The 25,785-nt window shown below is 36.6% G+C and overlaps 1 protein-coding gene across 1 annotated transcript in view; it reads left to right on the forward strand.

Moving 5' to 3' along the window:
* The first annotated feature begins 3,041 nt into the window (after nucleotides 1–3,041).
* Nucleotides 3,042–25,785, forward strand: part of LOC110207508 (liver carboxylesterase 1-like) — a 71,531-nt gene continuing 48,787 nt past the window's right edge. Inside the window, 7 exon segments of the mRNA XM_020985202.2 lie at nucleotides 3,042–3,101; nucleotides 3,524–3,654; nucleotides 5,066–5,219; nucleotides 14,323–14,427; nucleotides 16,044–16,148; nucleotides 17,077–17,115; nucleotides 20,072–20,212. Coding sequence (XP_020840861.2) covers nucleotides 3,042–3,101; nucleotides 3,524–3,654; nucleotides 5,066–5,219; nucleotides 14,323–14,427; nucleotides 16,044–16,148; nucleotides 17,077–17,115; nucleotides 20,072–20,212 — 735 coding nt within the window.

A 25,785-nucleotide genomic window follows, 5' to 3' on the forward strand; every position in this document is an offset into this window, starting at 1 on the left:
GCCACTGGCCCTTGTAAGTGGATATTGTAAGGTTGGCAAGTTTGCTCAGGGAAAAGGAGTTGGAAAGGAGCCTGGAATGTCAACAGGCCTAGTGAGGAGCTCACTTTCAATATGGGATGGGGAAAATCCTTTGATAGCTTCCTAAGCTAATTAGATGCTAAGCCTTTGTTACTGAAGGAATACTGGAAGTCTTGCAGCAAAGCCATAATGGCTTCACAATATTTATTACTGTCCTTATTTGAGAGTCAAAGAAACTTTTACTCAGGGTGGGGATGAGAAATTGAATGAACATATCCAAAGAGCAACTTACTCTGAGTTAAGTTCAAATATGAACCCGAAGTATCTCTTAATGACAATGTCAATCAACTTACAAAAAAATCTTTAGGGGGCTCTTTCAGGGATATTTTTCAGAGTGCAAAGTCAGTAACTACTAGTACCTCAGATGTCTTCAGTGCCTTTCAACTAGCCTTCTGGCCCTGATAGAGGAAGCAACTCCATCTCCAGAAGCTCAGACAGCTAGACTACCCCAATGTTTAGTCTCCCACTCTCTTGACTTGAATCACAAAATACCTCTTTTTCTTTATCACTGACTCATTTCAATTTTTGTCTCTACAGTGACTCTCCAAAACCAAAATTCTGTACTCTGCTCATACTGTGAGAAATCAACTACCACCAACTATGTTCAGGCACCATACTAGGCACTAGTGATAGAAATACAGTTGAATGAAACCATCTCTACTTGTAAGAAGCTTACATTTCAGTGGGGTATAATAAAAGCTTCTTGAGCTGGATTAGATTCAGATTGCTGTTGTTCATCTTTTTTTCTTAAAGAGGACCAATGACATCAAAAGGATAATGTCTTGACTTGGAAACGAATTGAATTTAAGTGAGGCAGAGCTGTGTAAAGCCATCAGCTTCCTTCTCTCCTCCAGAGTCATTAGAGTCTAATGGCAAGACATTGATCAAGATGACTGCTGATGGCCCAGGACACAAAAGGGGACTTTGACCTTTTTGATTAAGATTTTCCCCATGTCTCAGTTTGTTTGAGGCAAAGCTTATTCAGTAATTACAGGTTAGGTAAGAATTGAGGCAAAAGATGACCTAGTTTGCCTTCATAAAAGAATCAGTGTGGGAGGGGAAGAACTTCAGAGTTTCTGGCAAGAATAGAAATAATTGCTATTAACACTCATTCTGAGCCATCAAAACCAAACAATGAGCAAATAAGTCTTGGGCTGGACCTATTATTGGCCAATCAGTGAATCCCAGATTGATTTGGGTTTAAAGGCATAGTCAAGTAGCTCTATTTGCATCACAATGGGATTTAACAAAGCCTGGTTTTACAGAGGCATATTTCAATTAGATTTCACCACTTAAACAAGAAAGACAGACTTTCCTGGTTAAATTCAGAAACGCTAGGCTGGATCTTCATATATTTTGTCTAAATCCTTACTGGCACAAAGAATAGTATGTACAAGAACATATAGGTTCTAATGTTAGGTGGTGGCTCACTTTGCCAAAGGACTACATCTCACCTGGGCAAATCCTCTGCATAAAAACAACAGACTGGGGATAACTAGCTACAATGAAGCGCTATAGAATGTCAATCTATGAAAATAGACACAAGGCATGAAGAGAAAATCCTAAAATGCAATCCATTACATAATGATGATGTGCATATAAATTTGTTTTTAATGAAGTAGTGTGGAATAATAATAAGACCATTGAACTTGGTGTCTGAAAAATGTGAGTTCAAATATTTCCTGTCACTGATAACTGTGATTTTTGTAGGTGGAAGGAGTTATCATATTGATGAAATCAGATTCTTTCTATTGTATTATAAAAATAAAAATTAATTTCTTTTATTTGGGTATCACAAGCAATCTAACCTTATACATTACTGTAAATTTTTCACTTACTGACCTGGTCAACACCCTTACAAATATATTTCTCTGATTGTCTCATTGTGAGCCTGGGGTTTGGAAAGTCATGCCAACAGAATGTAAACTCCAGTAGCTTTCTATCAAGATGAAAAGATTTGAATCATAGGTATATATATATATATATATATATATATATATATATATATATATATATATATATATATACACACACACATATATGTATATATAATATGTGTATGTATGTATGTGTATGTGTATATATACGTGTATGTGTGTGTGTATATGCATATGTGTATGTATATATGTGTATATACTTATATATATCTGTCCTTGAGAGACCTGAGTACAAGTGCAGAAATGGTCATCAATTCAATTTAAATCAATTATTGAGGATCTACAAAATGACAGACATTGTTTTAGGGGAAAGGGAGCATAGAACCATGAATCAATAACTGGAAGAGACGTTCCTTCAGCATATTCTACTTCTGACCCCTTTTGAGTGACATATTCATCACTATTTAGAATCACGGAATGATGGCATTTGGCACTGGAAGAAAATTCAGAGATTATCTTGTGTGGCCCCTTCATTTTACAGCTTGAGAAAGCAAAAGTATCTGGAGTTGAAGTGATTTTCCCAAGATCAAACATGTAGTCAACAGGAAAAACAGGCCTGAATCTCAGGTCCTTTGATTCCCAAACTAATGTTCTTTCCATTTCCAGGCCCCATTTTCCTTCTTTGTAAAATAGGGGAAATAACATGCAAGCAATAATATGACTTACAGAGAGATGGATTTAGAACAAGCTTAATGACTAGACCTAAAAAATAATTATTAATGGTTTGATTTCTACTTGAACGAGCCCTCCAATATAGTTGCCAAAGGATTTGTGAGTATCCCATTGTTGTTGTTTAAATTATAAAGTTTTTAACCTTTTATCTTTCTATTCCTCCATCATAAAAGTATACAAACAGGAAGTTTTCAAATTAAATCCATGCTATCAACTATAGATGAAAAAAATCTCCAAATCTCTAATAGACAGAGAAGTAAATATTAAAGCAACTCTGAATTTCTGCTGTCATTCATCAGGTTACTAATGACAACACACACCCCTGAAAAAATTTTTAAAAGTAAAAAACAGAAAATGACCAATGTTGAACAAGCTGTAGGAAAACAGGAAGACAGATGCACTATTGGTGAAGATGTAAATTGATCCAGACATGAAGATTATGATGACTCCTTTAAGCTGCCTGATCCATCCTGACTTCACCCCCTCCCTAAATTTGGGACTCTATCAGAGGAAAAACAAAGTCATAAAATCAGAACTAGAAAGGACCTTAAAGATTATCTAGTCCAAACCCTTCCTTGTAGACAGTTGGACAACTTGAGACTTAGAAAACAGAACTAAGTTTTCTCAACTCATATAGTATGTTAGTAGTAGAACCCAGATTAGAATTCAGTTCTTCTGGCCTCTAGCCCAGTTTTCATTCCATTATACCCTAATATCTCTAAAGAGGTTTCTAGAATAGAGATTACTTGGGCTGAGTGGTTTAAGCACGTATTTTCTAAAGGTTCCTTTTAATTCAGGGGTGGTGTGACCAATAAGATTCTTGTCTCATCCCCTAGGTGATGGTGTGGATCCACGGAAGAGCTTTTTTGGTGGGTGATGCTTCAACTTTGGAGGGCCTGTATCTCTCAGCTTTCGAGAATGTTGTGGTAGCCATTCAGTACTGTCTGGGAATCTTTGGATTCTATAGGTAAGACCTGGAGGATGGGAACCCAGTTGACACAAAGTAGTCTGTGGTACTTTCAACTCTGACATTTTGTGATTTTATGTCACTTCTCTTAAGAGGTTCCAAAAGCACACAATTACCTGACCCTGGCAGACAATGTTTGTCTTTCCTTTTGTTTCCTTAGGCATATATATGTGTTTATTAGACTTTTTCCCTAATGTAGTCTCTTTGGGTTCAAGGCTTTAGGCAAGTATAGTGCTTGATGCATTGTGATCATGTAAAAATATAACCAATATTATTGCAAACCTACAGTCAGCTATCTGTACTTAGGGGCTAAAAATTCTTTTCAGTCTAGTTGAGTAAGGATCGATTGAATAACTGCTATGTATTGTCTTATTGAGTGAATATTTACTGAGTATCTTCTATGTGCAAACTATTCAATTTAGCATTTATTAAGTGTATAATATATGCTCAATTCAGTATTAGAGTTCAGAGGAAGGAGGAATTTCAATTGGCTTAGGTCAAATTCAAACTTCCTGGAGGAGATAGGAGAGGGACTGAGACATTTGGATGGGCAGATTGGACAGAAAGACATTCCAGTCAAGAGAAGAGTTAGGGGTTTCCCCCAAGGCCTGCTGGGGATGAAGATCAATAATACTAATCAGTTTGCTTGAGTGCTAGGTGGGGTCATGAAGGCAACAGAAGAAAATTGGAAGACCTGATTCCTACCCTCATCAAATTTTATTTAAAAGAAAAAAAAAACAGGACCCGGACATAAACTTAACAATGCTAAGGTGGTAAGTTGACCAGCATCTAGGTGGCATAGTGGTTAAAGTGTTTGGTCTGGAGTCAGGATGACTTATCTTCCTAAGTTTAAATCTGTCCCCATGCATGTAATAGCTGTGTGACCCTGGGCTAGTCACTTAACCCCATTTGTGTATAGTTTCCTCAACTATAAAATCTGATCTGGAGAAGGAAATGGCAAACCTCTCCAGAAGCTTTGGCAAGAAAATCCTAAATGAGGTCATGAAAAGTCAAACATGACTAAAAAAATGACTGAACAACAACAACAAAAGTTGACCACACAGTAAAAGTAGGAAGCTTAGCATTATTCCATATTTCCCATAGCACCACTTGTTCTTAAAGTAATTGCTGTGTGTTATACTTCTTACAAGGTTCAAGTCTAACAACAACTACATGTGGTAAGTGCTATTGATATCTCCAGTTTATAAATTAGGAAACTAGCTGTGAAAACTTAAGTGACTTATTTGTGGTCACGAATTATGTTTCCCAGGCCATATTTAAATCTGGGTATCTCCTAACTATTAGTCAATCTTTCTATTACATCATGCTTCCTCCCATTTCCTTCCTTGTTATACTAATAGGCACTTTATTTCTAACCACCCATTTTCCTCCTTCCTTCTCTTCTTTGTAGCACAGGAGACGAACATGCCCGAGGGAACTGGGGTTACTTAGACCAAATGGCTGAACTCCAATGGGTTCAGAAAAACATTGTCAACCTTGGAGTAGAACCAAACTCGGTGACCATTTTTGGTTCATCAGCAGGAATTATCAGTGTTTCAGCACTGGTAAGTTTTCAGGGTGTCATGCTCGAATTCAGAATTGTTCCAGAAATGTCTGTTAGCACAGAATGTGAGCCCTAACCTCATGCAGATGTTTTTTATTGACTGCTAATTGCTTTGATTCTTCCACAGGACCATGCTTGATTCTAGGCAGTGAGTTTTCTTTCCTAATCAGGTAATGAAGTAGAGAAGATGAGAATGTAGAGCTTACCATGCCCCAAGACTAACTGTAGAAGTTTAACAGTGAAGGTCTGTGGGACTGAAGAGTTGATTCAGTTTTGTAATGTGTTGTTTCTTTTATAATAAAATAACAATTTACATTAAAAAATACTTAAAATCAGTTTCCTCATAGCTACTCTATGAGTTAGGTAATAAAAGCATTATCATTCATATTTGTACAGATGAGGAAACTAAATTTCTGTGTGATAAAGTGACTTGCTTAAAATCATGCAGTTATGAGATATCTGAGCTGGATTCACAATCAAATTCCAGACCCAATGTTCTTTCCACTCATAGCATCTCTTTGTTGCTCCATTGTTTTTAATTGTGTCAGACTCTTTATGAGCCCATTTTTGTTTTTGTTTTTCTTTTTTGGCAAAGATACTGGAGTAGTTTGTTGTTTCCTTCTCCAGCTCATTTTACTGTTGAGGAAACTGAGGCAATCAGGGTTAAGTGACTTGGCTCAGATCACACAGCTAATAAGTGTCTGAGGCTGGATTTGAACTGAGAAAAATGAGTCTCCTTGACCCCAGGTCCAGCATTCTATTTGCTGTGCCACCTAGCCCTCTCACAGCAACACTACAAAGTAACTAACAAAATCATCGCAATGAACACTTAGCAAGCCTTTCACTGAACCATTGCATGCCCTTCTGAGTGGATGAAAACTCTTGTGATCCCTGACTCCTATTTTCTCTTGACAACTCTGGGCAAACATGGAAAAAATCAAAATATAGTTCTGGGACCCATCTTCCCACTTTCTTTTGTTTTTTTTTTTTCATTTTCTTTCTGCTTAGTACTCTCTTACTTTTTTTGGTTTTTTTAATAATTTATTCTTAGTTTTCAACATTCACTTCCATAAGATTTTGATTTTTAAATTTTCTCCTAATTTCTCTCCTTTCCCATCTCCAAGATGGCATACAATTTGATATAGGCTGTACTTACAGATTCATATGAAAAAATATTTTTATATTAGTCATGATGTAAAGAAGAGTTAGAACTAATAGGAAGAACCACGAGAAAGAAGAAACAAAACAAACAACAAAAGAAAAGGAGAGCAAATAGTATGCTTCCATCTGCATTCAGACTCTAAAGTTCTTTCTCTGAACATAGACAGCATTTTCCATCATGGGTCTTTTGGAGTTGTTTAAAATCCTTGCATTGCTAAGAAAAGCTAAGTCTATCAAAGTTAGTCATCACACAACCTGGTTGTTACTACATACAATGTTTTTCTGGTCCTGCTCAATTCACTCAGCATCAGTTTGTAAAAGTCTTCCCAGGTTTTTAAACAACATATTGTAGGATTATGGTTTATAATCCAATCTGTTATCTGCATCTGTTTGGTGGGAGAGTTCATCCCATTCTCATTCACAGTTATGATTATTATCCATGTCTTTCTCTCCATCTTATTCCCCTCTGTTTGTGCTTTTTTCTCTCCTTCCTCCCTTTCCCTCATCACTAGACTTTTGCTTTCAACCACCACATCCCTCTATCTACCCTGCCTTCTCTCAGCCCCTTCTCTTTTCTTTCCTTTTACCTTTACTACTTCTTCCCTTCCTTCTATCTACCCCTTCCCTGTTCTTTCCCTTTTCCCCTCCTACTTCTTTTAGGGTAAGTTGGATTTCTATACATAATTGATTATGTTATTCTCTATTTGAGCCAAATCTGATGAGAGTAAGGTTTAAACAATGCTCATCTCCCTCCCTTCTTTCCCTGTACTGTAATATGTTTTTGTGCCTTTTCATGTGACGTGATTTACCCTTGTCTGTCTCATCCTTTCCTCTTCTCCCATAACAATCTTTTTTCACCACTTAATTAGATTTTTAATCTTCACATCAAAGTCAACTTACACCCATCCCCTCTGTCTTAGTGTACCCCTTTTTAGATATCACTCCTTCATCTTCAACTCACCCTGTGCCCTATATCTATTTATCTGTCTATATATACATATTGTTTTTCCTCCAACTACCTTAATACTGAAAAAGGTTTCATGAGTTACAAATATCTTTCCATGCAGGTGTGTAGACGGGTCAACTTTCATAAGTGTCTTGTGATTTTTCTTTCCTGTTTACCTCTTCATGCTTCTCTTTAGTCTTGTATTTGAAAGTCAAATTTTCTATTCAGCTCTGGTCTTTAGATCAAGAATGCTTAAAAGTCCTCTATTTCACTGAATATCCATTTTTTCCCCTGATAGATTATACTCAGTTTTGCTGGGTAGGTAATTCTCGGTTTTAATCCTATTGCCTTTGACCTCTGGAACATTATATTACAAGCCCTCCAGTCCCTTAAAGTAGAATCTGCTAAATCATGTGCTATCCTAATTATGCTTCTGCAATATTTGAATTGTTTCTTTCTGGGTGCCTGTAGTATTTTCTCTTTGACCTAGTAATTTGGGAATTTGGCTGCAACATTCCTTGGTATTTTCAATTTGGGATCTGTTTCAGGAGGTGATCATTGAATTCTTTTGATAACTATTTTGCCTTCTGGTTCTAGGACCTCAGGGTAGTTTTCCTTCATGATTTCCTAAAAGATGCTGTCTAGGCTCTTTTTTCATCATGGTTTTCAGGTAGACTAATAATGTTAAAATTGTCTCTCCTGGATCTATTTTCCAGATCATATTTTTTTACCAATAAGGTATTTTACATTTTCTTCTATTTTATCATTCTTTTGTTTCTGTTTGACTTTTTTAATATCTTGATATCTTGATTCTTGATATCTCATAAAATCATTAGCTTCTACTTGCCCAATTACAATTTTTAATGAATTATTTCCTTCTCTTAGATTTTGTACCTACTTTTCCATTTGGCCCATTTTACTTTTTAAACAGTTCTCCTCATTGAGGCTTTGTACCTCCTTTTCCATTTGACCTATTATACTTTTTAAGGACTTATTTTCTTCAGTGTATTTTTTTTCTCTTTGGCCAATTATAGCTTTTTAAGGACTTGTTTTCTATGATCAATTTTTGTCCTTCCTTTTCTAGGCTATTGACTCTCTCTTGCATATCTCTCATTTCCTTTCCCAATTTTTCTTCTACCTCTCTTATCTGACTTTTAAAATTCTTCATGAGCTCTTCCAAGAAGGCTTTTTGGGCTTGAGACCAGTTCATATTCCCTGTTGAGGTTTTGGTTGTAGGTATACTGACAATGTTGTTTTTGTCTGAATTTGTGTTTTGATCTTCCCTGTCCTCAAAGAAAGAATCTGTGGTCATTATCCATTCCTGCTTTCTGCTCATGGTGTTTGCCTATTTCCTGGCTTTTAAAGTCAGTCTCTACTTCTGTGGCAAAGGGTCACTGACCTCATGAGTGCTGGCAGCTGAACACTGTAGGGGTATGGCAGCTTACCTGATGCTCAACTGGGGTCAGCAGCACTGGAGCTTTCAGGGTGGAGGTTGGGAACCTGGCCTATGGAGGACTCCTGCTCACCTGGGCTTCTTTAAAGCACTGGAATGTTTGGCTGCTGGAAGATGTGTGGGAGCCTTGAGTTGTGCTAAAGGACTGGGAGATTTGGCTTCTGCAGAATGGTAGCACAAGTGGTTTTCAGAGCCGGTGTTTACCAGTTCCCTCCCAGTGCTGAGGCACTCAGGGGGTCTTGGTGTTGGTGTTTCCCTGCTCCACCACCCTGGGGCTCAATATCTTTCTTCGGTTTGCTGAGGTGGGACTTGCTGCTGACTTGCTGGGATGCCTTCCATCCTGTACTGCTCCCCATCCCACAGAGCAAGATGGGCCTTTCCCATTAATCCCTGAAGAATCCTGGGCTATAAGACTGCTGTACTCTGTCTTTCTGCTGGCTCAGCTATTTCAGGATTTTTCCTGGAGTGATACATATATATATATATATATATATATATATATATATATATATAATATATATACATATATATATATATATATATATATATATATACATATATATATATATATATATACATAATACATATACATATATATATATATATATACATACATATACATATATATATATATATATATATATATATATATATATATATATATATATATATTTAGGATTTTTCCTGGAGTGATACATATATATATATATATATATATATATATATATATATATATATATATGTGTGTGTGTGTGTGTGTGTGTGTGTGTGTATATATGTGTGTATATATATATGTATATATATATACATACATATATGTATATATATATATATATACATATATATATATATATGTGTATATATATATATGTATATATATATTTGCTTTTAGGCAATTGGGGTTAAGTGACTTGCCCTGGGTCACACAGCTAGGAAATGTCAAGTGTTTGGTCCGAGGCCAGATTTGAACTCAGCTCCTCCTAACTTCAGGGCCGGTGCTCTATCCACTGTGCCACGTAGCTGCCCCTGGGGTGATATTTTCTGAGCTTTCAGAGGTCAGTAAGGGAAGATGAGAGTGATTTACTTTTTACTCTGTCATCTTGGCTCCCAGAAGTCCCTCTTTTTCAAAAAAATTCAAGAAACATTTATTAAGTGCCTATTGTATATTCAGTGTTGCCTTAGGAACTCTGGAACTCATGAAGTTTATATAAAATGTGATTTCTACCTTCATGAAGCAGAGGGAAAAGGCAAACCAAATAATTAAAGCATGGTCGCAACAGGCACTATTGCATTGTAGAGGAAACTATATATTCATCTAGTACTGCTGTAATGGCATACTTGAAGAATCTTCTTTTAAAAAAAATATTTTATTGTTAACCTTTGATTTTCTGTTACCTTCATTTAAAACCTACTCTGCAGACTGAGCCTCCCTTGTGAATAAGGAAATCAATGAAGTAAAAATCATCTGACGCCTTGATTGCATCTGACATTGTATTACTAGTCCCCACTTCCGACATGAGGAAGGAGCAATGTTTCATCATCTGTTCTTCAAAATCTTCCTGGATTTTTCCATTTTTAATAAATCAGTTTTATTGAGTATGTTTCATTGTGTTTGCTTTGTGCATAACTCAGGAATCCTCTTGGCCATGGTCCTTATGTGGACACCCCAGATGGTGCTAGATGCCTGCATATCCTCCTATGGTGGAAGTTGCAGTATAGAATAATCCAGACCAATGTTAGTATCCTTTGATCAGAAATGGAAAGTGCTGTTTTCCCTCCCTGGAGGGCCTTCAGAGCTGAGTAGTGTCTAAGACAATGTTATTGAGGATTCTGCTTTTGTTGTTGTTGTTGTTCAGTTGTTTTCAATCTGATTCTTTGTCTCCTCATTTAGGATTTTCTTTGCAGGAATATTGGAGTGGTTTGCCATTTTCTCCTCTGGCTCATTTTGCAGATAAAAAGGCTGAGGGTAGTGTGTTGGGGGACTTGGCCAGCGTCACACAGGTATTTGAGGCCAGATTTGAACCCAGAAAGCTGAGTCTTTCTGACTGCAGACCTGGCACTTAATGTAGTGTACCGTCAAGGTACTTGTACTAGCTCTTCTTATTGAGAAAATACTTTGAAACTAATTTTCCTGCCATACTCATCTTCAGAGTACAATTTTACACACACACACACACACACACACACACACACACACACACACACACATCAGTCACTCCTACAAAGTTCAGACAACAATCCAGGCACCAAATATTCTCATGTTTCTAAATATGCCATTAATAAGAGACATTTCTCTCAAGTGTGGGCAGTGCCAACTATGTGTTGGGCAAGGATTCTTTCCTCAGCATCTCTCATCTTCATACCCCCTCAAGGAAGTGAATTATTTTGGGGAAGGGTGAGGACGTCCTTAAGAAAGTAGAGAATCAAGAGCTAGATCCAATTAGAAACCTTGGAACAGGGACAGGGAAGATTTACTCACATTACTAGAATACCCTTTTTCAGAGTCTCACTTCTATCCCAGTGAGGATGTAGGAGATTGTGTAGGACCTTTCACTTCAGGGGACCTCACAGTTCACTTCCTAGTTTTTAACAGATGAACCCTGGGCAATGGTGTATCATTAATATCTGTACACATATGCAAGAAGTTGCCTGGGTAAGAATTGATCTGAGATAGGAAACAAAGGAAAACACCAGTCAGACTTCTATCATACAATATTAGGAGTATCATGTTCAAATTATAGGAGCATAAGATCATAGACTGAGAAAGAGTTCTCAGAGGTCATCTGGTCCAGTACTGTTTACTCTGCACACCATCATTTAGAAGGGACGTTGACAGAAAACATTTGAGGTGGAAAATGTGATAATTTTATTAAAGGTAACATCTCCATAGCATTTGAGGTCTGTTTGCTAAGCCATGCAAGGCTTAAAGGAACAGATCATGATTAGTCTAAAGGAAATATCTATAGTTGTATACCTATTTCATCTTTATTTATATCATCTCTATCTATATCCATATATTCACATATGAGAAGGGAGATATGATGACTGAGGGCTTAAATTAAGGAAAGTTAGAGTGGAAACTGCCAATTTAAAATAGAGGATAGCTTCTTAAGAAATATTTAATGAGAAATTTCTAATTATAACAAGGGCTGCCTTGCCATTTAGTTAGTTCCCTGTGTCTGTAGTATTTAATTATTAACTGGATAACCACTTTTGAGAAGTTTTATAGTAGTGGCCAGGATTCATGATTTAAGTGGGGAATACATGACTATATGGCCTTTATGGCCCTTACTATTGCTGTGTTTCTATGAAAAAAGTAGCTGGGATACTTTTGTGTGTTTATGTAGGATGTTTCCTCTTGTGCCAAAAGACCTTTTTCAGCAGCCAATGATCTGGGCTATCATAAATGGACTTTACTGTGCCTTAGTTCCCCTTGAGTGCCTGTTCACTTTTTCTGTCTACTCATTTCTGTTATTTGACATGGAGTTCTATATCCCTTGAAAATGACAGATAAATTATTTGATTATAATTCCACACAGGCAGGGAACTAGCTCATGGTAAATTTAAAAAAATATATATCTAATTCTAGTGCAGCACCTGATTATAATTTGTACCATATTCCTAATCTATCGGCCTTCACATTGGCCATCTTGCTACCATGAAGCCTGTATCTTTAACAATTTTGTTTTGTACATTATCAATGAGTTATTTTCATATGTACTATTAGTGTGGCATGTTTACCTCTCTGTTGTCTCTGCCTGCCATGTTTATAGATGACAGATAAACAATGACTTCTCTCTGTTTTGGTTAACAGCTGTCTATCATTATTAGCATCTCACTTGAAACCATCAGAAGGGATAAGCATTTCGAAGAAGCTATTGCTGAGGATGCTCCATATTGTCACAAATGGATTAACCCATGGTGACTTTAGTGTGTGTGTGTGTGTGTGTGTGTGTGTGTGTGTGTGTGTGTGTACATGTGTGTGACTTACAGAACATTACTTGGGAGGAGAAGTACTGGCTGTGGGTAAAGGTATCGTCTCAAGACCTAAAAGTAAAACAGAAGAAAAAAAGAAACCAGTTTTGTTTTTGTTATCTCATTTATATTGTTAGAGTTATTGTTCATATTTTTCTATTGGTTCTGCTAATTGCATTCTATGTCAGTTCAAACAAATATTTCAATATTTCTCTGGATTCCTCATTTCTCATTGTAAGAACAGTATTCTTTTACTGTAATGCGACATGGTTTTTCAGTCAATTTCCTATCTTTTTAACCATAATTACATTGCTATGAACATTTCCCTTGAAGTATTATTAAAAAGAAACAAAAAAATCAGTGTGTTCAAAGGTTTCCATAGCAAAATGAAAGTTCCTAAATGTAACTGTAAGAAAAATGTCAAACATATTAGGTAAATTTATGAGTTCAGTTAGTAAAACAACCAGATTTTATGAAGTACTTACTATTTACTAAGTCCTATGGCAAGTGCCAGGGATACAAAGACAAAAATAAAATGAGACTTCCCTTAAAGTGGTTACATTCTTCCAGGAAGCCAATATGCTCATTTGTAAATACAAATAGACAGAATATATACAAAAATCAATACAAGAAGAAAGCACACAAAGAAATCTTGAAAAAACAGTGATGAAATAATGCAAAATGGAAAAGCTAAAGCTGAAGGGAATACATATTTTCTAGGATCACATGAGAGAGATAGTATTTTTTGAGCATGAGTGGATCTACCTTGATCTACCCAATCAGTGTTATTTAATAATGCTATAACTAGCCATTTTGGCATTTGGGGCAAGGAGCTAGAAATATGCCCCAAAATCAAAAATTTAAGATTAATGGCAGAGACACGGAAAGGCAGCGAGTGACAGAGACAGAAACAAAGAGAGACAGAGAGAGACACACACACAGAGAGTTTGTGCTAGTGCTAGATGCTGGAAATATAAAGACAAATAGAGAATTTCTGCCTTTAAGATGTTTGTATACCTTTAAAAAGAAACAACAGCTAAAGATACAATTGATAGTCTACTTCTAGGAAAGCCTCCATTGGATGGGGCAGAGGAGCCCTACAGACCTGAGACAGGAAGGAATTCACTTGAGGAGGGTTAGTCAAGAGGAGAAATTTTTCTTTCTGGTGCCTTCCAACTTTAATTCTTTGGGGAAATGTCTAAGTGATTTCAATAGTTGAGGAAATCCTGATGAGAAAAACTCTACTTTAGAAGCAAATCAACAATAAGAGATACTAATAAGTTGTCAGCTGTCCAAGGTTAAATAGTCAGTATATGTCAGTGATAGGGTTTAAACTCAGGTTTTCTAATTTCAAGGCTGGCCTTCTATCCATACCACAACTAGTCCAGCTTTCTTCATTTCAACTAATGTTTTTTTTGTAGCAGGATGCTAACTGACAATTTTTATATTGGTGAAGGAGTATTGTCAACATCCTCCCAATGTCCTCAGGCAAAGCTACAATTTTCTTACCCTAGTTAGATTTCTAATCCTAAATCATAATCTCAATTCTTTCCTTTTTGTCCCCTTCAGGTTCTTTCTCCTTTGACAACGAATCTCTTCCACCGAGCCATTTCCCAGAGTGGAGTTGCCATTATGGAATCCATATTTATTTCTAACATCAAATCAACAGCTGAGGTTGGTTTTTGATATTACATGACTCTCCAAAAACTTGACTCCATTTACAGATTTAAAGGGATTTAGAGTTATAAGGAATATTAGAAATAATTTAGGGATGTCTTCTCATTTTCCAGAGGTAAAAATGGAATCCCTGCATAAAGAATTGACTTGTCTAAGTCACAAAGAAATGTCTTTGTTAACTATTTTTTTTAAATTAGCAAGCATCTGTTTTCTGGTTTTTTTTCCTTCAAATTCACTTCCATACTAGAAAAGAAAAAAGAAAAACAGCAAAAGTCTTATCATAAACATGCATAGTCAAGCAAAAATTCCCAGAATGGCTAAGTTAAAGAATGTTTTTCTTCTCTTTCATATTAGTCCATCATGTCTCCCTCAGGAGATAGACAACATTCTTCAATGTCAGTCCTTTGGAATCACAATTCATAATTTTGTTGATCTGTGTTCTTAAATCCTTCAAAACTGTCTTTAAAATTCTGTTGTACTATACAAATTGTTCTCCTGGTTCATCTCACTTTACTTTGTGTTCAGTTCATACAAGTCTTCCCAGATTTCTCTGAAACCATGTCCTTCCTCATTTCCTTGAATACAATAGTTTTCCATTATATTTATATAGCATAATTTGTCAACTATTTCCCATTTATTTGACTTTACCAAAAGCTTTTCTAAGTATATTTGTACATATAGTACCTTTTCCTCTTTTTTTTTATCACTTTGGGCATATAAGTCTAAAAGAGTTATCTCTAGGTCAAAAGGTATGTCTAGGTTAGTAATGTTTTAGCAATAGTTTCAAATTCATTTCTAAAATGTCTAGACCATTTCATAACTCCATCAATTGTATCAATGTCCTTTTTCTGAATCCCTTCCAACTTCTATAATTTTCCTTTTTTGTCAATTTTTCCAATCTGATAGATGATCTCAGTGATGCTTTCATTTTTTCTAATTATTGATGATTTCAAACATTTTAAAAATGAATTTTAAGTACCTTGGATTTTTTCACTTGAGAGCAAACTTTTCACATATTTAATAATTTATCAATTGTTGAATGATATGCATTCTTACACATTTGAATCAGTTCCTGATATATCTTAGAAATGCAGCCTATATCTCTCTACTTCACTGTTTCTCTTTTAATCCTAACTGAACTGGATTAGTTTTTTGAATTAAATTATATAATCAAAATTCTTTATATTCTGCTATCTTCTCTGTTCCTTGTTTGATTGGGAATTTTTCCCCGTTCGTTGATCTAAAAAGGTAATTTCTTCCTTGACCTCTATTTGTTTACAATACGGCCTTTTATACTTAACTCATGAATCCATTTAGAAATTATCTTGATACATCACATGAGGTATTGGGCTAAGCCAAGTATGTGCCACATTGCTGTCTACTTTTCCTAGTAGGTTTTGTCAAATAGTAAGTGTTTACCCCGATAATTGAGATCTTCAGATTTATTGTTTCAGCAAGTAGTGTGCCTAATCTATCTCTGTGATCATAAATCACATAGGAAGGAGCAGGGTTTTTTGAATTTCACTTTTCTGGCTTCCATTCTGAAAATTTTCCCAGTGTACTATGTCCCACCTTCAGGAATATAAGGTTGTCCCTGTCAAATTTTGTTACAGAAAATTGCAGCCTTTGCTGGGTGTAAAACAACCATTTCAGCCAGCATGGTTCACTGTATGAGGCAGAAGACAGAAGAAGAGATCTTGAACTCTGCTTTAAAGATGGTAGGTGTCCTTAGAGTTCTGACCCCTTGTCTCTTTACTAAGAATCATTTTATATGATCTCCTGAGACCCCTATGGCTCTAGGCTATGGGGAGGTAAAACAATGGAGGAATGGGCTAGATTAAGGGTAACAAAGAATTGGTAGTTTGGGTGTAGGCAATAACAAAAGGCCAGTTGATGGGATTATAGCCTCAGGCAAACTCCAGAGATTTGGCCAAGTAGGAAAGTCTAGGGTTTTTCCTTTTTGGAGTCTAGATCCCATCCTCATAATTACCACCATTTGTAGAGATCTAGAGCTCCTGAAATTTCTTTGGGTGTGTGAGTGGGGCATAATGAGTCAAAAAGGGGAAAAAACATCTTTTAGAATAGTTCCCAATATTGGACTTGCTCTCTGTGAATCTAGGACTGGGAGGCCTTGGATTTAGAATCATGTATTTTTTTTTTCAGCCAAAGAAAAGGTTTATTAGAACATCTATCATATTAGAGTCAAACCATTAAAAAGTCTGAACATTAGTGAACTATTGGCTAGATTATAAGAATCAGAGCAGTGGCTAGATTTTAAGAATCTGAGCCTCTGCACTAACTTCAATATTAGACATTCAAAAGTCTTGGACAAAGTGCCCCTTCGTTGGCATATATGCCTCTTCAGGCTTTTCTTCTAAAGGACCAGTTTGGGGAAATTGTAGGTAGCAGAGCAAAAGCCCTTGATTTTCAGGCCGTTGCTCCAAGTTAGAATTCTAAGAGACCTTGTGACTCTCTTCATGGATTCCATAGCCTGGCTTTACTCCTCTTGTGAAACACAGGCAACCAGAAATCCTGTGTACTTCAGACCTGAACCTAATCTTGACAAAATATGAAAAAATCAGGTAAAGCAGCAAGAGAAGCACTTCCTAAGAAATTTTTCTCACCCATTTTTTTCTGTCTTCACAGGAACTATTCAGCATGGATTTCATGCGAGATCCTACACTGGTTAGACATCCTTGTTGTTTTTGTTTTTTTTTAATTATTTGAATCTTGATTTCTTTAAGTTCCAGGTAAACAAAAAGAAGGCAACCCTATTTGAATGGAATCATTTCAGTCCCATAGCCTTGAGAAGTAGTCTGCCCCATTCTCAAGCTACTGTCAAGTTAACATTCCATAATAACCACTAATGAAAATGCCCTCTTCAAGAGGCCAAAGTTGTTCTTTTTCACTTTCAAAGCAGCACCCTAGGGAAATAACTGGGCTTACAAATTATTTCATAAGTTGTAAGAGATGTTGCCAAGGCTCCAGGCAAGAAAGTCTATGATTGTTAATGTCAACCACCTCTTATGTATCCTAGGAGGATAATGTCTGTAAGTCTTTGCTTTGGGCTAATTATTAAGAAGAAATGTTGTGGGACTGATTGGCCATATAAAGTACAGAGTGTAGATGTTTATCACTATCCTCACTTTACAGGTGAGTTAACTGAAGTATAGAGAGTAAGTGACTTGTCCATTATATTTTTCCACTCAGTTGTATAATAATAAATATTTTCCCTGGCTCACATCACCATCACTAAAGTTAGTCCCCATTTCAATATTTGTAGAAGACTCTAGGGCCACATTTTAATTTAAATTATCCTTTAAATTCCACCTGCTCCAAGGAATGCTCTTGAAGAAATCAAAAGAGAAAAATAGTAATAAAAAATATTAAAAATAATAATTTCCCTCCAACCCCACTGTGTCTAAGTTTGGAATTTGGAATCTTCCCAGATTCTTACCCCATCCAAACATCCATGGTTTGTATGTATAAATGTTTCCTCTCTTCTTAGCCCAGTTGCCATATTGAACTGATGACCTGCAGTCCGTTTTGCACTAGTGGCATCATGGTACAGTGGAAAGAACCCTGGAAAGAGTCAGGTGATGGGAAATTAGTCTATAAGTCCTGATTCTGTAGCTTAATAATCATTATACTTGGAGTACCTCACTTCCTCTCTGAGCCTTAGTTTCCATCTCTCCAAGTGGAGGACATATAGAAATGTTAAGTTCATAGGTGAAAATGAAAGCTTTGAGAACAGGGATTGCTTAGGTTTTATGTTTGTATTCCCCAGGGCTAGCCCACAATAAATATTTGATCAATATTTATTGAATAACAGAGTTAGACTAAACTATTTCTAAGGTCTCTTTTATCTCTCAGAATTAAAGAGTCTATGATGCTTTTTAGCCATAGTTTCCTCATAGATAAAATGGAATTATTACATAGTTATGACTAAATCTGATAATGGGTGTTGGTGTAATTTACAGGTGGGACAATTCTGTACTTACACATACTTTTATTCACTGACTCACAAAATTTCAGAATTAGAAGGACCAAAAGTAGAATGAGAGTTAGTGGGTTCATCCTTATCAGAGGGGAGATCCTGATACAATCACTTTCAGGTATATTATAGTGGGGATTAGATTTGTACATCTGTTCATTTTGGCCTCATAGACTAGACCTAGGAAAAGTGAATAGACATAGGAAACCATTCTTAATAACCAGAAATATCACAAAGTGGAATGTTCTACCTAAAAAGGTAAAGAATTCTACCTCATCGGAGGTCTTTTGAAGGATATCTATTTCTTTGGGTATGTTGTAGAAGGGATTCCTTTTCAATTGTGGGTTAGACTAGATTGCACCTGAGCACTTTACAACTTTGAGATTCTTAGTTTTGTAACAGGACTATCACACTTAAAACAATTAAAATGCACAGTAGATAGAGCATTAGGCCTAGAGTCAGGAAGATCTGAGTTCAAATCTGGCCTCAGATACTAGCTGTGTGACTTTGGGCAAGTCATTTAATCCAATTTGCCTCATTTTCCTCATCTGTAAAATGAACTGGAGAAGGAAATGGCAAACCTCTCAAATATCTTTGCCAATAAAACTCCAAATGGGGTCACAAAGCTTTGGACATCACTGCAAAATGATTGACAAAATATTTTCATTGGCTTAATCTAAATTGGTATAGAAATATAACCAGTTGTGGGTTTTTTTTGCTTTCCTCATAGCCCTATAAAGTACAGAGTGTAGATATTTATCATTATCCTCATTTTACAGGTGAGTTAACTGAAGTATAGAGAGTAAGTGACTTGTCCATAGTGTCATAACTATGGAATATTGACTCAAACTTTGTATTCTTGGCTCTGAGATTGGTGGGTTTTTTAAAATATTTATACACACACATATACACACATATACATACATACACATATGCATATATACATATGTACATACACATATGTATGCATATGTGTGTGATTATAGGATGGAGAGATCTATATGGCTAGTGAAAGGGTTCCTAAGCTCACATCTATGAACTTGATTTTTGAAAAAGCATTTTGATAATTGATATATTTCTATATGTCAAATTAATATGTTTCAATATCATTGCTTTCTTTTGTAACTCTATTTAATGCATTTTAAAAAATTCTGAGGAGTCCATGCCACAAAAAATATACGAACACCTGGGTTAGAGTAATCTTGGAAGGTTCCTTAGAGAATGTAGTACTTAAACGTTGTCTCAAAAAGATGAAGACACCATTCAATACTTTTCATCTCTGCAACAAGGAGAGCCTTTTACTAGAGGTTAATTTTTATAAACTCATATTTTTCTACACATTTGACCATATTAACTGAATTAAGTTTACTTAACTGATTGTCTAATCCATTATATTTGAATCAATTATAAGAGAGGAAAATGTAAGTGGTTCACAAATAATCCATTGGTGAGATAAAGATAGTACCCATAAAAGTCCTTGTGGTTTAGAATAAACCTGCAGGCTCTTGTCCCTCCTCACCTCATCAATGAATGGGGAGAATGTGTCACTCCATAGTTCATAGAAGAAGGTAATTAAACATATCACATAGTTTAATTCTCTTAGAGCTAGCATGAGAAAATGTTTGTGTTATTATTTTTTCCTTTCAGAAAATTGTATTGCCTCCTACAGTTGTGGATGGAATATTTTTCCCCAAGAGTCCCAAAGACCTCCTCACTGAAAAGCAGTTCAATCATGTCCCCTATATTGTGGGATTCAACAGCAATGAATTTGGCTGGCTTCTTCCAACTGTGAGAACACTGTTTTTCTTTATTCTCATGTTTCTTCTCTCTCCAGGACCAGAAACCTCCTACTGATTAACTCAAAAAAAATTGTCTTCTTTGTGATGGAACCATTCTGTTGTGTTAGCACTGTACTTCTCACCCTTCACATAGGACTGTATTTCCAAAGAATTGCTCTAGACAGTGTTCAAGTTATTGGAGATGTAAAGATGGCATTTAGTACTCCCTAAATCAAAGATCAGTGAACTTAGAGACCATCTCATCTAATTATTTCATTTTGCAAATAAGAAATCTAAGGTCTAAAGAAGAAGGGGTCATCAGGAGGCCACACACGAGTTAGTAGCAGACTTAGAAATAAAACTTAGTTCTTTTCCCTTTTGGGGTTCTAGTCCTACAACACAGTGCATAGGATCCTCATGCTCCCTCCAACTTCCTAGTTGACCATACTGGTTATAGGAAGTCACTGTAGTTTACTGAGTGGGTGTAAAAGAGGTGGGGAGACATGGTTTGATAACTGCTTTAGGAAAAAAATCATTTGGGCAGATTATTGGAGTATGAATTCAGTGGGGAGTGACTTGAAGCAGGCAGACCCACCAGCAGGCTATTAGAATAGTCCAAGCATGAGTTGATGAAGCCATACACTGGAGTGGTGGCAGAAGAGATGGGGTCAAATTTGAGAGGTGTTACAAAGGTCAAATGGACAGGCTCTTGGCAGCAGCTTGGATATGGGGTATGAGAGATAATGGAGAACCAAGGATATATAAGACTTAATGGCCAGGAAGTGACCCATTGGCCAGCCTTCCAAACACAATAAGAACCCTAGGATGTTTTTTATCAGTTGGATAAATTTGAGGCAACTATTATTTTCATGATTTAAAAAATCATGTTCCTATTTTTTGTAGTTTCTTGGAATATTTTATAGACTAAATGAATTCATTGATCTAACCCAACTTGAAAAATCTTAATTCAATGACAGAGTGGCTCTTCTTCACTTGTTTCAAAAGGAATACTTTACTTCATTTGTTGACTGCCATTGCTTTTTGTAAATTTTCATTTTTATGAATGGAAGGGACTTCCAAGAGCCAAGATGGCGGAGTAAAAAGTAAATCAATGGAACTCTCCCATAGTCACTTTCAACAAGCATAACATAGTGTCCCCCAAAAATCCTGGAACAGCAAAACTAGCAAAAAGACGCAGTGAAACAACTTTTTAGCCCAAAATCTTGGAAGATCAGCAGGAAAGATCTGTCTCACTCAGGTAAAAGGAAAGTGCAGTCCAGGACAGGAAGCATCCCAGTAGGCCAGCAGCAATCCCCAGCTTAGCAAACCAGTGGGAGATCTTGAGCCTCAATGTGGTTGAGCAGGCAAATGCCAACACTAGGACCTCCCAGGTGCCCCAGGATAGCCAGGGGAATGGATAGATCCCAGTGCCTAGAACCACCAAGTGCTTTAGCATAGCCCTGGGCAAACACATAGATACCAACTTAAGGGTGTTTAAGCAAACAGGCAGCCACTAAGAGGGCCCCAACCATGTGCTTCAGCATAGCCACAGGGAAATGTAGAACCACTCTACCAGCCTCAGCACACACCAGATAACACCATTAGAACCCTGGTTAAGCACCAGGTAAGTTGCCAGACCCCTAAAGCCTCCAGCAGTACCAATCACCCCCAGCGAAACACCAGACACAAGAGTCCCCCCATGGGCATCAGGGCAACTTCTGTGCTGCACCAGGTAAACATCCAGGGCCTGCAGCCCTTGGCACAAGAAGCTTGAGACAGTGTCCCCAAAAAAAGAATCTGACCATAGAAAGTTATTATGGTGACCAAGAAGACCAAGACACAAATTCAGAAGAGGACAATAATGTCAAAACACCTATAGGCAAAGCCCCAAACAAAAATAGGAAGTAGTCTCAAACCCAGAAAGAATTCATGTAAGAGCTCAAAAAGGAGCTTAAAAATTATATTAGAGAAGTAGAAGAAAAATTAGGAAAAGAAATTATAGTGATGCAAGAAAATTATGAAAAAAAAAGAGAAATAACTTGGAAAAAGAAATTGGCCAAATAGAAAAGGAGACACAAAAATCCACTGAAGAACACACCCCCTTAAAGAATACAATTGGCCAAATGAAAAAAAAAAGATACAAAAGATAACTGAGGGAAATAACCTGTTAAATATTAGAATTGGATGAGTGGAAGCTAATGACTCTATGAGACATCAAGAATCTATCAAACAAATCCAAAAGAATGAAAACAAAAATAGAAGAAAATTTAAAATAATTCATTGGATAAACAACTGACCTGGAAAAGAGATCCAGGAGAAACAATGTCAGAATCATTGGATTACCTGAAAGCCATGCTCAAAAAGAAGACCTGGACGGCATCTTTCAATAAATTATCAAGGAAAACTGTTCTAATGTCCTGGATTCAGAGAGCAAAATAGGCATTGAAAGAATCCACCAATCACCTCAGGGAAAGGATCCCAAAATGAAAACTACAAGGAACATTATAACCAAATTTTACAACTATTAGCTCAAAGACAAATACTGCAAGTGGTCAGAAAGAAACAATTCAAATATTGGGGAGTCACAATCAGGATTATAAAGGACTCAACAGCTGTAATATTAAAAGATCAAAGGTCATATAACATGATATTTCAGAATGCAAAGGATCTAGGACTACAACCATGAATCATCTACCTGGTGAAATCAAGTATAATACTTCAAAAGAAAACATGGTCATTCAATAAAATAGAAAGATTTCAAGCTCTCATAAGATCAGAGTTGAACCAAAGAAAAATGTTCTCCAATATTGACTTGAGATGCCTAAAAGGGTTTAAAAAAACATAAGAGATTCAATGAAGCTAAAATGTTTACATCCCTACATGGAAAGATGATACTTCTAATTCTTTAAAATTGTGTTACTAATAGAAGGAATGTATATAGACAGAGGGTAGAGGTATCAGGTGAACTTGAGGATATGACATAAAAAATAATTAAGAGATGAGAAGGAGGCATACACTGAGTACAGAAGGAAGTAATAGGTGGAATGGGACAAATTTCACATGAAGAGGCATGAAAAACAAATTACACTGAAGGGAAAGGTGGAAGGGTTGGCAATGGGCATTGCTTGACCTTACTCTCATCAATATTGGCTCAGAGGGAACAACATTCACAATCAGTTGAATATAAAAATCTATGTTACATGACAGGAAAATAAGAGAGGAAGAGATTAAGAAAAGAGGGGCAAGGAGGTGGGAGACAGAAGCAAGACACTGATGAGGAGGGAAAGGGGAAAAGGAGAGAGAGGACAAACAGGAGGAAAAATAGAATGGAGGATTTCCCTCCATCACACAGTTTTAGTCATAACCGTAAATGTTAATTGAACGAACTCTCCCATAAAATGGAAGTGGATGGCAGAGTGGATCAAAAACCAGAATCCTACAATACGTTGTTCACTAGAAACACACTTGAAGTAGAGAGAGACACACACAGAGTAAAGGTAAAGGGTTGGAGAAGAATCTATTTTGCTTCAATAGAAGTAGAAAAATCAGGGGTAACCATCCTGATCTCAGACAAAGCAAAAAAAAAAAGAGACCTAATTAACACATATAAAGAAGGAAACTACAACTTGTACAAGATACTATAGACAATGAATAGTAATACTAAACATATATGCACCAAGTGGTATAGTATCCAAATTCTTAGAGAACTTAAGTGAGTTACAAGATGAAATAGATAACAAAATTATACTAGTGTGGGATCTCAACTGTCCCCCCTCAGAATTTGATAAATCCAACAAAAAAAATTAACAAGAGAGAAACTAAAGAGGTAAATAGAATATTAGAAAAATTAGATATGATGAACCTTTGGAGAAAACTTAATAGGAACAGAAAGGAATATGCCATTTCCTCAGCAGCATATAGCACCTACATAAAAATTGACCGCGTATTAGGCCATAAACCCTGAAAAACCAAATGTAAAAAGGCAGAAATATTAACTGTTTTATTTTTGGATCATAATGCAATAAAAATGAAATTCAACAAAGGGCGATGGAAAAATAGACTAAAAATTAATTGTAAACTAAATAATCTAATCCTAAAGAATAAGTGGGTCAAAGAACAAATCACAGAAACAATCAATAAATTCATTAAGGAGAATGACAACAACGAGATAGCATCCCAAAATTTACAGGATGCAGCCAAAGTTGTATTTAGGGAGAAATTTATTTCTTAAAATTCTTACATTGGGGCTTTTGCTTCTGTGAGCCAAGATGGCAGAATAAGAAGTAAGTCATTCTTACCCTCCCTTATTAACCTCTGAAAGCCCAGAAAATATCACCTCAAGAAAAACCCTGAAATATTTGAAACAGAAGAAGGATGGGATACAGCAGTCAAGTAGCCCAGGTAGTTTGAGGGATTAATGGGAAAGGCCCCTCTTACCCTGGGGGAAGGGAAGCAGTATAAAATGGTAGGCATCCCAGAAAGCTAGTGGAAAGCCCCATCTCAGCATACGAAGAGGAGATTGTAAAACCCAGGTAGTGGAGCACGCAAACACCAACACCAGGACCCCCAAGTGCCTCAGTGAGGGCAAGGGAATCAGTGGAAACCAGCATAGAGAACCACCATGTGCCTCAGCATTCTACAGCAACCAGGTCTCCCAGTGCCTCAGCAAAACTAAGGGAAGCAGCTTTCCAAGGAGCCCCAGGTGGATAAATATCCTGCAACATCCATCTGAAAGGGGCTGAAGAAAGCAAAAGAAAGGAAAGGCCCAAGTGAAGAGAAATCTCCAGGAATCACACTAACCAATCCTATCCCTAGAATTACAGTGTTGCTGATTCCAGCCCAACACCAGGTAAGCTTCCAAAACCCTACAGTCTCCAACTGGGGGCATTGGAGGCCCCAGCACACAAAGCCAGTGACCAAGCCCAAAGCTCCAAACACAAGAAGCTTGGAGCAGTGCCCTCTGCACTGCAGCAGGAGGATTAATCTCTTTAAAGGCCAGGAAATAAGCAAACACCATGAGCAAAAAGAAATGTACCATAGATTCTTATTAAGGGAAGAGTGAAGTTCAAGGCAGAAATTCCGAAGAGGACAACATTGTCAACAAACCCACATCTGGAACCTCAAAAGGGAATACGAACTGATCTGAAGCCCAAAGAGCCTTCTTAGAAGAGCTCAAGAGGGATTTTAAAAGTCAAATGAGAGAGGTAGAAGAAAAAAATGGGAAAAGAAATGAGGGTAAGCAAGAAAGAGTTAATAGCGCGGTAAAGGAAGGACAAAATTTAACTATAGAAACAAGTCCTTACAAAATACACTTGGCCAACTGGAAAAAAGTACACTGAAGAAAACAAATCCCTAAAAAATACAATTGGCCAAATGGGGAAAGACATACAAAATCTAAGAGAAGAAAACAATTTGTTAAAAATTAGAATTGGGCAAATGGAAGCTAATGACTCTTTCAGAGCAAAAATCAGCCAAACAAAAATGCAAGAATGAAAAAAAAATAGATGAAAATGTAAAATACCTCATTGGTAAAACAACTGACCTAGAAAAAACAATGTAGAAGAGACAATTTAAAAATTACTG

This window comes from Phascolarctos cinereus, unplaced genomic scaffold, assembly GCF_003287225.1.
Source record: "Phascolarctos cinereus isolate Bilbo 61053 unplaced genomic scaffold, phaCin_HiC Scaffold_2;HRSCAF=192, whole genome shotgun sequence".
In the NCBI taxonomy this organism is placed as follows: Eukaryota; Metazoa; Chordata; class Mammalia; order Diprotodontia; family Phascolarctidae; genus Phascolarctos; species Phascolarctos cinereus.